Source organism: Lactuca serriola, chromosome 5, assembly GCF_051521515.1.
Source record: "Lactuca serriola cultivar US96UC23 chromosome 5, Lser_US96UC23_V15, whole genome shotgun sequence".
Classification (NCBI taxonomy): domain Eukaryota; kingdom Viridiplantae; phylum Streptophyta; class Magnoliopsida; order Asterales; family Asteraceae; genus Lactuca; species Lactuca serriola.
The window spans coordinates 57,993,994-58,007,959 of NC_136412.1; the positions used below are offsets into that span (position 1 = coordinate 57,993,994).

The window sequence follows — 13,966 nt, forward strand, 5'->3', positions numbered from 1 at the left end:
CTGAGCCTGCTCTGAAGCGAACTCTGGGCAGAACATCGCCCTCTCAGTGAACATCTTGGTGATCTCAGTCACCGACTCCGAATCCTGCTTCAGCTCAAGGGACTCCTGAGCCAATCTCTCCCTCTCAACTTGCGGGACATAACAATTGCAGTGGCTCATTAGGGCTTAAAGTCTTCCCTAGAGTGTTCCACCATAGAACGGCTCCACCTCGGAACTGACGCACTGCATAGATAGTCTGCAACTTGCCTCTGCAGCCACAAGTCATGAAGGCTAACTCCATTTCGGAGATCCAATCCATAACTCCAATCAGATCCTCCTTTCCATTGAAGGTCGATGGTTTGCAAGTTAGAAAGTCCTTGTACTTGCATCCCATTCCATCATTCCTTCCATCATGGTTGTTTTGCCTAACTATCGGTGGGTTGGCTTGACCAACAGACCCACTGAAGTTTCCACCTTCGGAGTGCCCTTCATTTAATTCGGGCTCTTCCACACGAATTGACAGTTCTTCAGGATTCTGTTGAAGCAACCGCCTAGTCTCCTCTATTTGACGATCCAACATTGTTTGAATCATCATTTGCACACCAACCATGGTTATTGGCTCAGGTGTTGCTGCTACGACAGGTATTTGTTCAATCACTGGTGGTTGATTCTTGTTTTCATTAGCATTTCCAACTCCACTTCTTGTTCTCACCATTTTGATCTACACACCGAATAAGGTGAAATTAGATCCTCAATCACGATAGATATTCAAATCATCCTTATCACTCCGAAACGTTTACATGCTAATTCTAATATCGTAGACGTACGCTTAGAATCCTACACACATAAGGTTTCTAGATCCCGTCGACAACAGACCATAGATCCGAACAAATAATATCATATATGGCAACATATAACATTTAGCACATAAAAGCATTTCAGGCAACTTTCCTAAAATAGACTAGTGCTCGTGTCTAAAACATAACAGACACACATCTCAAAACTTCACTTAGCATTCTAAGTTTAAGTCTAGAAATCCTACAAATTCCTAGTTCGCTTAAACTAATGCTCTGATACCAACTGTGAGATCCCCAAAATCTCGGCCAGAAAAGACCGATTTTCATTTATGCTTTTAAAATAATTTCAGAGTAAATCCTTTTGATTTGAAAGAGTTGCGGAAGTTGTTCCCAAAAACAAAGTATGATAAAATAATATTTACCAAAGCATTTCATCAAGAAATGTATTTTCATTATATAATCAAAACTCGAACTGTCATGTTCCGATACAGACCATAAAGCATAAACGATAACATTACAAGTCATTCAACAAATATATACATATACAGACTTGTAAACAAAACAACTTGATGGTTCATCCATCTTATGCCCTTGCGCCACTTCCTGTAATACAAATAAAACTGAGTGGGTCAGGCTTGGGAGCCTAGTGAGCATATAGGGTTTTCAACCCACAATAAATAATTAAATTAATTTCATCAACCAACAATAACCCAATTACCCATTCCCGTTATTCTCACTTTATGTCCCTAAAATAACTAACACAAGGGACCTAGTCTAAGAATATTTCATCGGGGCGACAACACATGCTTCGGGGGTTCCTCAGCAATATAAGTCAAATAAGGCAATCATGAGGGGGATGGAGTACATCGAATAAACACCCAAGTTCATTAACACCTACAGGTGGCGAGCCTGCTAGCGTTCCACAGGACTGTCTAGAAAAGTCTGTGGTCGTCATCTAAACTCCGCTAGATGACTGAATCAAAACAACAACGAGGCCTCTCATATGTTTATTACACACCAACTATCTACCCATGTTCTACCCAACATATTAGTAGATAAAAATATACATTTTTATACATAGTTTAAAAACCTGTATAGCATGCTTTAATCAATACATATTCCATATAACAGATGAGGCACACACACATAACACGTATTTCATAGAGAATAAATCAGATCTATGAGATAGAAGATAGTGAATATACATTCACACATATAACAACAAAATATATACACATAGCACATATTTTATATAAAATACTTCATAGTTATGTGTTAGAAGAAAGTAACCACACACTCACTTGATCAAAAGATGATCGGACAGCACTACGGCTTGCAGTAGTAGTATTCTTCGGCAGATTTGGAAGATCTCCACAAAAATCGAACTCCTCGCGGGCAGAGCTTCGGCTCGGGAATCGCACTTCTCGGGATCCCGGGGGCGTAAAACTTCCTTCTTAACTTGGATATGAGATCCGGGGTGTCGGGATGGCTTCGGGGGTTCACACGCAGAGCTTCGGCACGAAAAAGAGAAGAATTGAGCAAATATGCCCGGAACCCTCGCATCCTATTTATAGGAGGCTGAGGCCTCGCAGTACGCTGGGTGTAAGCCTCCGAATTCGTCATTGCATGCGTCACCCGAAGAACTCGAGTGCGAGGTGCGTCATGCTTCGTGGTACGCTGGGCATACGCCAGTACGCTGGGCGTACTTCGGATGAGTCCGGTGACTCCTCTTCGGATAATATCGGAATAAATAAATAAATTTAAATATTAATTATTTAATAAAATTTGAAAATTCATATCTTCTTCATACGAACTCCGTTTTCGACGTTCTTTATATCCACGCGTAGGTGAGAATACGCTCTACAACTTTCGTTTAGACTCCGTTGGCAAATTTTGACTTTATTTTTATTATTTATTTTTAGTATGCCGGGACAGGAAAACTTCGTTATAAATTCATAACTTCTTCGTCCGACGTCCGTTCTCGCCTAACTTTTCATCATTTTGCTACCAATAATGAGATCTTCGATTCTCGTTTTGATTGCTTCGGCTAAAAACCGCTCGATCTCAAATCGAGTATTTCGAGCTGTATACCGCTAAGTCGAAACTTTAGAAAATCATAACTTCCTCATACGAAGTCAGATTTGGGCGTTCTATATATATACGGAAACCTCGTTTCGGCCACTACAACTTTATGCAAAGATATCGAGTTTATCTCATACTTTAATTTTGATGCTTATTTTATTCTTAATTCATTAAATTATAATAAATAAGTAAATAAACACATAATGCACATCATTCACATAATACTCAAATATTTCATCATTAGTACTTCAAAAGAGTTACAAGGGTTAACCTAGACTATTACATCAACGAAAATGCCTAGCCTGGAAACGCGGGCGTTACATGCTGCTTATACTTGCCTTTTGTAGTATACCTTGTTCGCAACAATAGTTTTGTAGTAAAACCAAAGTACTGTAACTCTGTTAAAAGTTGCACTGTTGTGTTTTGTCTGTAACACCCTTATGATTAATTCTAATACCATTATTTCCAAGTAAGTCCGATATCATACAAATTGACTCAATTCGATCCTCGCAATACCAGTTTCGTGCGTACTTCTCCTTCTCCGAAAACGTCTTTCTAGCGAAGCCGTCATTCCAGAACACCGAAGTACTCATGCATAGAGTACCTCATGTTTCTTATCCTATCCAAAGAAACCTCAGCAAACCTCCCCGAAGTACCACTCGTGCAGTACGTCAAGTTCAATCCAAAGACCTACCTTTTCAATCTTAATTATATACGACTCGTATACCCGAGACTGTGATTGATGAACCAGGTATGAGTTCTACTATGAACTTCAGGACGGAGACTACCCAAGACTGCGAGTGATCAGGCTTCCGTAATAATAAACTTAGAAATACATATCCTTTTCCCTAATTCATGAGTAGCCATACTTTCTTTTAGATCTTCACGACAGCTAATCCACCCCAAGGTTTTGACATCATAATCAGTAGGAGTTGATTAAGTCTACATCGAGCCGACATCAGGTGCTTTGATAAAGCAGTTCGTCCTAACCTCCCTAAACAACGAAGCCCTAGTTATTTACAGCGACGAACCAAGTACGAACCCTCTCATAATTTCGTGTATGCAAGCTCAGAAATGCTTACGAAAGGAATATCATGCATTCCTTGTACACATCGCCGAGACGTGCCGAGAAGTGAAGGACACTTAGAACATCCAAGAAGTATGCGGTTTTCCCGACACCTTTCCAGAAGGACTACCAAGACTACCAACACAACGTCAAGTCGAATTCAAAATCGACTTAGTTCCAGGGGCTACCCCAGTACCCAAATCACCTTATTGTCTAGCTCTAACCGAGATGCAAGAACTTCCTAGCGAGCTTAACAAACTCCTCAAAAGGGGATTCTTTAGGCCAAGTTTCTCACTTGGAGGAGCACCGGACTTGTCTGTAAACAAGAAAGAGCGTTCCAAACGCTAAAGTAAGCCTGATGCATCGCACCAATATTATCCCTCCCAAAAGGGATAGAATATTTCGTGGTGTAATGCGATGCATCCAACCAATGGCTTGGTTGTGTTCTTATGCAAGAGGAAAGGTTGCTACCTATACCTCAAGACAGGTTAAGACACAGGAGGTTGACTATTCAACACACGATCTTGAGTCAGGAGCAGCGGAAACTGCTCAGAAGATCTGGAGACACTACTTGTAGGGTACAAGGTGTAATACTCTCACAGACCACAAAAACACTCAACAGACATTCGACAAAGAAAAGTTATCATACCAGTGAAGTCAAACGAAAGAAGAAAAATCGTATCCTGATAGTGAAAGGTCCGCTAGAATGCCAAGCGAGGACCAGAGTTCACTTAAGAGCACGAGTAGCAAATAAAAACTTCTATCCGTAGCATGATTAAATGCTGCTTAAACTCTAATTTCGGGACGAAATTCCCTCTAACAGGGGGATGATGTGACAACCAGACATTTTGAGACAATATAATGTAACACCAGTCAAATTTAGGTCAAAATTTAACTTTCCTAAAATCTAATTTGGGTTAAATAAAGTGGTAGGAATCGTATCAAGGTTTTCGTACATATAAAGAACACTAAAATCCGAGTTATAACGAAGAAGTTATGACCAATCTAAGATTCGCGGCAAAAACCGGCAACGCTGATAGACGTAAAACGCAAAGTTTCGATACAATAATTTTTAGCCTTAGGTATCTAAACGAAAGTCATATATTAAGTTAAACCGTGATCATGCATAAAAAGAACGCCCAAAACGGACTTCGTATGAAGAAGTTACAAATTTTCTAAGTTTCGTAACAGCGGTAGACAGCTAAAAACTCGAAATAAAGATCGAGCGATTTTTAGCCGACACAACTTAAACGAGAGTTGAAGGTCTCGACAATAGTAGTTCGATGGTAAAAAGACAAACGAAAATGGACGTCAGATAAAGAAGTTATGGATTTTTAACGAAGTTATCGTGTCCCGGCCTATTAACTAAAATATAATTAAAAATAAAGTCAAAATTAGCCGACGGAGTCTAAGTGAAAGTTGTAGAGTATTTTCTCACCTTCGCGTGGATATAAAGAACGTCAAAAATGGAGCCCGTATGCGAAAGTTATGGATTTTACAAGTTCGAGGCACACACACCAAGACGATTTACGCCCAGCGTACCCTCGTACGCCCAGCGTACTCGGGTGCTAGGCCTCGGTTCGTCCACGTCGCTCTGGGTCCCATCCAATGCTCCGCCCGAGGATGCGGTAAGCGCTGACGTCGCGTACGTCCAGCGTACTCCGAATTTACTCCCAGCGTAATCCCTCTTTCAGCACCCTATAAATACAATGCGAGGGTGCCGACCATCCTTGCTCATTTTCTTCATTTCTCTCACATTTTCATCTTGTTTTTCGTGCCGACAATATCCCGACTTCCCGGTTTCATATCTAAGCCCCGAAGAAGGTCCGAAGCCCCGAGATTCTGGAGAATCTCGTCACTTTCCGGTTGAGGTGCTGCCCGGGAAAATCTCGTTTTCTTCAAATCACGCACTTTCTTCGGTGAGTTCATACCCCTATAAACTACATTTTCAAATGTGTTATTAATGCTTTTATACACTTTTAAGGGGGGGAATACAAGTAAACACATGGTTATTATCGTGTGTAACCTAAAGTTTCATTATATACTCTTTTTATCAAGTAAACCATATGTGATTCATAACTACTACATGGAAACTTTCGTACACAAAACATATCACGATAACATCTTGTCTTTTTAAATTAAATATGTTGTTAAACATATATGAATCAAACACTTTATCTATACTTTGAGTATATGTGTTCATTTATGTCACGACAAAAGTTACACTTTACATAACGAGTGAGCATTTCACTAGGGTTTACCTATACAAACGAAACAAACTTTTGGAAAAACTATAATAGTTTACGACAAACATTTTTACATGTTAAAGACTCTTTATCAAACTGTCTTACATACTTTAGGATTCCTTTCAAACGCTGTTAGAATCATGTTTCTAACAAAGGTCTTCCTATATTTAAAACTGTTCTTATCAAACAAACTGCTTTCAAATCATTTTATAAACTGACATCAAGTCATCATTTCTTATTTATTAAACTTTTCAAAGGTTTTACAAAACTTCTTTTATATTTTTATATTGGCAAATGCATGCCTATATATGTGTAGTTATATAAGTAATGTTTGAAGGACTTAGGACGGCTAGCTCGCTTTATTTCCTTTTCCTCGTTGGGATGTGGCCTTAGGGCATCGGTTATTCGTCCGAATGTCGTCTAAATATTAGTTATATATATATATATATATATATATATATATATATATATCATATGTACATATATAGACGTAAAAGTTTCCATCAGTTGGTTCAGTACCTTTGAGTAGCAAAGGCATATTTCGGTTATATACGTACAATACTAGTAACTATAATAGGTATAGTTAGGAGATACTACTTACCATTCCAAGTACAAGGAATCACACAAGAGTCAGTTTATTCATGAGTCTATACAAATACATTACATACTATATGAAGAGATACGATTACATACAATTACAAGGCATACAATTTCAAGACATACAATTACAAGAGATACGATTACATAAGATAGTGTACTAGATATTCATGAAATTTTACATATTACAAGTACCATATAAAAGAGATATTTTCATATACAAGAACAAATGGACATTTTCATACGTAAATCTGTTTTATACTAGGTTTTGTGAGACATTTCACGTACTTTCGAGTATGCATTATTAAGTCCTGTATTATATACCATAATCTCTTGTAGGGGGAGCGTGATACTTGTGTATAGATCTATACGGGATTGACAATCCCACACCTAAATTGTTAGCTACAGTTAGGCCGGCAGGTCTGGGGTGACAAACCTCATAACATTCCAACGCCTGAAGAACATTGTTATAGGCAGTCTGGGTCATTAGCATGGTTATAAAACTCACATGGAGTATTAAAAACACGTTGATTTACGGGGTTATCAAATACCTTAGCGATTTTATACGTACACAAATCTACTATTTTAGGCATCAAAAACACTATTGCAGTTCATTTTGTGACTTTTAAACTACCACCCACTTATGGGCAAATATTGGATTTCTAAAGCAAACATTCAAAACAGTCGGGTCTTCGTAGAAGGCTACTTTTTATACTAGTAGAAAATATGAGAGTTTTAGGGTTTTCAAACGTTTACAATTACTTACAAACATGTTCATTGGTACAAACATCCCTTTAAACATTTACATGTCTTTCTTTACAGTTTTACAAATCAAAGTCACATAAATACTTATGAACTTACCAGCATTATTTCTGATACTCGCTTTCAAAATAACTTGTATTCTCAGGTCACAAATAGACAAGTACGACTACCAGGTTTTGTGAAGACGGAGCGGTCAAGACTCGTCTTTTATTTTGAATATTCATTTTGTAGAATTATACTATGAAAGAACTCACATGTAATTAAAATTACACTATTAATGCAATGGATGATGTTGTTGCGTGTTTACTACTTTGCATTGTTATGATACATTACATGACGTCCTCCGCCCCAGAACATTTCCACCGTTCTTGATTTTGGGGTGTGACATAACCACTCTTTACCACATGGAAGTCCGACATATCATCAAAACTCATATCATAAAATTAAGATGCAAATGATCATTGTGTAACATTTCTCATCCATGTGAACACATCATCTTGAATATATTTGAAATTTTTGTTATCTCAACTTTGCTTGATAAAATTAAAATTGTAACTTTGCTTGATAAAATTAAAACTGTTTCCATTTGTATATTGAAATATGTCAAACTTTTTAATGATGGAAAATGTATGGTAACTTGCAAACACCATATATGTGAATTACTTCAAAACCAACTCAAAAAATGATATATGGATAAAGCAAACACCATATATGTGAATTACTTCAAAACAGAAAATAAGAAACACTCAAAATGTCTATCATATGCCAACCAAACAAGGCAAAACTTTATGAAACGTAACCAGTTCACACGATTGAATTTTTTTGGAATTCAATCAATTCATTAGTTAGCAATATGCATTGTCCTACCCAAGCAAACCATAAGTGGTCATGTCGGATGCATTAGCTCCACCGGGTACGATATGAAGGTTGTTGGGATGCTCTGACTGTAATCGTAGAGTTAGGATGTTTGGTGGAGATATTTGTGGGTATCCATAGACATTTTCGTACTCCAACCCATCTTCTATCATCCCATATTGTGGATCCTCTCCTCTTAAATCCTGTATTTATGTCGATAAAACTTAAAATGCAATAATACTAGTATTATTAAAATTATCATTATTATTATTGTTTACTCCCGATAAGAACTACTAAGACTAGTAGTAAGGCCATCACTATATGTAATACCATTTTTTACACAAATAATTAGTGAACCACATACCATTATCTATATCAAAAACAATTATCTATATTTCCAGTTTCTTTTCTAATTTATTTAGTTTGTAAAAATACGCCCGGTTGTTAGTTTTTTACAAATCTATCTTACATATTTTGCTACAATAACTTTAAAAATTATAAAGATAATCAAACAAATAAGTTGTATTTAATTGAGTCAACGTAATTGTGATATTATTAAAACAAACATATTATTAATAAAAGATATATTTAAATAAACACCACACATTTATTCATAGAAATATTTTGCAATACAATTAAACTAATTTTAAAAATATAAACTCAAACTTGAAACAACTTAAATAAACTAAATTAAATTAATTTCAAATATATAAACTCAAACTTGAAACTTAAATAAACTAGATATGTATGAATAAATAAAATTGACATAGTATGTATGAAATTATATTTGGTCGGACAAGATGTACACTACTTTTTACATTAAAATGGCGCTTGGTTGAAAATGTCCTATAATAATAAGTAATATCCTTACGAGTTATAAGGATTAATGGACAAAATTGAAAAAATGGTCCCTGTATGTATTTTTTTCGAGGTTTAGTTCAAACCTCGATTTTTTTGGCTTTATGACATTTTGACTTAGTTTGTACGTGGAAATGGTCCTTCGAAAAACTGAAAAGACTGAAATGTCCTCCTCATATATTTTTATATTTTTTCTATTTAATTAAATTTTTTATTAATAAATAAATATGAGCTCTCTCTCTCTCTCTCTCTCTCTCTCTCTCTCTCTTCTTCTTCTTCTTCTTCTTGACCTGATTGTCTTTTTCCTAAAAAAACATCCACATTACCAGAAATCAGAAATCCAAACTCTGATAACATTAGAGGCTTTGATTGAAGTTAATAGAAGTGAGGTTTGGAGATTTTCTCTTCTTCAAGATCGATTTTAGAGAAAGAAATGTATAAGAATTAAGCAACTTCAAGAGTTGGTGCATAGGAGCTTCTTTAACTTGTTGTCGTATATGCGTATCAGAGAAGGTCTAGATCACAAGGGTGTGTAAGAACCTTTTGCAAGAGGTGTCTCAAATAGGTCTTGTGTCCAAATAGAGAATCAGGTCGGAGCAAATGGGTCTCGTGTTTTTTACTAGAATCCATCTAGCCGTGATGACTTTTTCTGATGAGAGAGATGAGAATGAGATATGCTTGATCTTCCTGTTGGCTTTTTTTTGGGTTTTCTTGTTTCTTGCGTGATCAATCGATTGAGGATTTCTGATATTTGAATTTGGTGTTCATGAATTTTCTATTTCTTAATCATTTGATCTTGGATTTTAGACTTGTGAATTGGGTCTTCGTGAATTTTTTTCTTGATTATTCCATTTGTGATTTATGATTTCAGTAATCGATGTTGATTTCTTCCTTCTTGAGCATCGTTCAAAGTTTAAGTTATTTTTGTTTGGGTTTTTTGGGTATTCTTCTTCAAATTTTAAATTCTTTTCTGTTTGGATTTATGATTTCTGTAATGTATGTGTTTTTCTTGTTCAAACCTTGTAATTGTACTCATCCACTATTAAATGTGTTCACTCTCCGATGAATGGCCATGGGTAGGAGGATGAGCTTTGTAGATGATCAGAAGAAGCAGCAAGAAGATGATGTTATTGCTACCTATGGCTTCCCATTTCCATTAATTTACACGTACAAACTAGACCAAAATGACAATAAAGCCAAAAAGTTGAGGTTTATATTAAACTTCAGAAAAAAAAAATGCATTTTGTCATATTAATGTCATCAATAATCGACAAACAGTTTTTTCTTTTTATAAAATATTATTTTTTTAAAAAAATGTAAGAATTAGGTAATAAACATTTTTGTTCACAAAATATATTAAATCCATTATTTAATGATATTTTCTTAACACAAAATTCTAGTTGTGTACTTTATGATATCAATTTTTAAAAACAATGGTTTTTTCTAAAGAAAAAAAATGTTATTAACCATTCATTACAAATCATTATAATAATAGTAACAGTGATAATAAAAAATATTATATGATATTCACAAACAAACCAAACGTTATTGGTAGAGTATTGATATATAACCTAACTTTTCTACATTTGCCATAATAACCGTTAATTTTGAAATGAATTTTTCAGCACTTAATGATATATTATGTATATTTTTTATTATTTGTACCAAATATTTTTCTAATAAAATTTCCGTAAATCTAAAATGTCTACTATTAATGTTTTTTTCAATTAAATGATATATTTCATGTGTCATGTGTGGTACAATAACTTAGTTCTTAGTTTGTTTATTTAACTTTTTATTTAAATTTTAGTAAATAAGATACATTTTCTCAATATTTCATATTTATTTATCATAATTCAGAAAAGTTTTTAAAATATCCGAGGACGTTGTTTTCCTATAAGAAATCCACAATCCATAATTTAAAGGGTTTAGGTCATTTTTTGTCATTTAACTTTTGGTTTTTTGCTTATTTGGTCATTTAACTATTTTTATGTTTTAAAAGGTCGTCAAACTTTTGGTTTTGTGCTCATTTAGTCACTTAACCTTTGGTTTGGTCAGGTTTAGTCACATTTAGTCACATAACTTTTAAAATTGTGCTCATTTAGTCACTGAACTTTTAAATTTTTTCAAAAGTTTAGTAACTAAATTAGTACAATTTTAAAAGTTAGGTAACTAAATGAGTACAAATCTAAAAGTTAAGTAACTAAATTAGCACAACGTCAAAAGATTGATTATATTTTAAAACTTAAAAAAGAGTTAAGTGACCAAATTAGCACAAAACCAAAAGTTAAGTGACCAAAAATAACCGAAACACTTATTTAAATTGAATGTGTATATATATATATATATATATATATATATATATATATATATATATATATATATATATATATATATATATATTGTAAGAAACGTACTTTCATGTGACATAAAGTCGTATTTTAATTTAAATGCCTCATTTCAAACATGATAGTTATCTTTGGAAAATCGAAAATTAAATTTGGTTATTTCTCCATATTCCCTAATTTCGGAAGGTTTTTTGTTTTTCCTTTTTGCGATTATCCCAAATTATTGGTATATTATTATTATTATTATATGTTGCATTTACTAGAAATTTATACCTGTCTCAAAATTAAAAGTCAATTTACACTTTTTTATACGTCAAACATTTGCATCTTTGTTTCAAAATCAATAAAACTAAATAGACATGTAAGACAGATTTAAAAACCATATTTGAGTTCTTTTTCAAAGAGAAGGAAAACCGATGTTCAAAATGTAAATGAATCCTTATAACTAAGAACTTAGATGGCCAAAAGTATATGTTTCATTTGTATGTATTCTCTCTAAAATCATATATGAATGTATTTGTTTGATCATATTTTGTTGCTTATTTTTTTCTACACAAATTCAATTCAAGATGTGAAGATTGAAGAAATATGAGAAAGCTTACAAATTCATGCATGAGTTTCTTGTATACATCTTGGGCACTTCTCACCTGAATTACCAATAATCAGAAAAAAAAAATAACAAAAAAAAAAACAATTTTCGAAGAAAAAAGAAATTATAGTATCATCAATTACCTTCTTTTTGGAAGTCTCCACTTTATTACCAATGACTTTGAGCTGTAATTTTGGTAAAAAAAATTAGAGGGAATTATGTTTCTAAATATAAAATTGAAGTCGATATATATTTAAAAGAAATGAACCTTGCGTTCACGAATAATGTAGACAGCCTCTTGTGAATCTTTTTCAAGCGCAAGCAATTCTTCAAAGTTTAGATCTTCCAAGCAATCACCCAATCTTTGCCTACCAAGTAAAAGAAAGACAAAAGAATTCAAGAATGTATTTATTTTCAATTTTGTGTAGAATAATATGGATAATTTTTTTTAACCAAACTATAAATTAAATAAAAGAAAAATGAAAATTGAAACCTAATTTGCTTCCTAAGATTTCTGTTTCCCTCTTTTTGCTGTCTCAGTTCCTCTTGCATTTTCTGCATGAAAATTAGTAAAAACATTAATAACTTTTGTATGGCATTTATCCTGTGAAAATTATTACCTTTTTTAAATACAATATATAACACGTATTCCAGTTATTTGTTTATTACGTTTCTTAAAATAATAATAATAATAATAATAATAATAATAATAATAATAATAATAATAATAATAATAACTTTTTCTAATCAATGAATTAATCGTTACTTATTTATAATTTCTCTAATTAAGTTATAGTTTGTATAATTGTATATAACATTTGAAATCAATGATGATAGTCGAATCCCAGATTTTAACACTTTCTGACAAAATTTTCGGCTAAAATCTTTTATAAATAGTTACCTGATAATGAGAGTTCCAGAGATCGATTCCTGTTGCCTTCTGATACTGATCGAAGAACTGCTTCATCCTGATCCAAACATTCATCCGTATAATCAAAATCAATAAGAACTGAAAAAAGTTAGAAACGCTATATATATATATATATATATATATATATATATATATATATATATATATATATATATATATATATATATAACAAAATCTAATACGTACGTAATAGAAGGACTGATGTATTCATGAAGCTTATCAGTACATGAAACCATGATAATCGACACCTTTGCATCGCACAGCACAGTGAGTTCACTCGCCTTCTTAAACAATCCGTTTCTCCTCTTGGAATACGTCACCTGCCTGTTTGTCGAATTCTCTATCTTCTTTATCTGGATCTTTCCTCTCGCCATTGATCTCCTTTTTTAGCAAAGCTTTATCAATCTATCGATCTATCCGAAATGTTGTTCTCATTAGGTTTTCGTAAAAAGTTGCTTGTGAAGAGAAAGAACACAGAAACTGTGTTTGAATTTGTGTGGTGGGGAGAGATGGACACAGAAAACGTGTGTCAAGAATGGGGGAGGGAAAGGAACAGGAAGAAAGGGAGGTGGAATTGTTGCTAGAAATAGGAAGCCATTGCCCGAAAAGAGAAAAGGGTAGGAGAGATTCATAAAGCGGTTTAATTAGCCAATTACATTTAGAACCCTTGTATGTTCACTTTCAAAGGGTATTCTAGTAATTTTACTCATATTTGTTTTGTAAAATAAAAATACATGTTACGAATTTAGGATAACTGAATTGGTTAATTTTTGGGAATTTGATAAAATATGTTAGGTTTAAATGCACCTATATTATCTTGATAAATGAAATGATGTTAGAAAATATTTTATAGAAC

At 33.7% G+C, this 13,966-nt stretch overlaps 1 protein-coding gene across 1 annotated transcript; it reads right to left on the minus strand.

The window, feature by feature from the left end:
- Positions 1–8,265: 8,265 nt before the first annotated feature.
- LOC145052525 (floral homeotic protein DEFICIENS-like) lies at positions 8,266–13,680 on the minus strand. Its single transcript, XM_079000347.1, has 7 exons — positions 13,297–13,680; positions 13,081–13,147; positions 12,673–12,734; positions 12,448–12,547; positions 12,323–12,364; positions 12,193–12,237; positions 8,266–8,587 (listed from the first exon to the last, which is right to left on the minus strand). Exons 1-7 carry the CDS (start codon positions 13,482–13,484, stop codon positions 8,393–8,395), a joined length of 699 nt encoding a protein of 232 aa, XP_078856473.1. The 5' UTR covers positions 13,485–13,680; the 3' UTR covers positions 8,266–8,392.
- Positions 13,681–13,966: the final 286 nt, after the last annotated feature.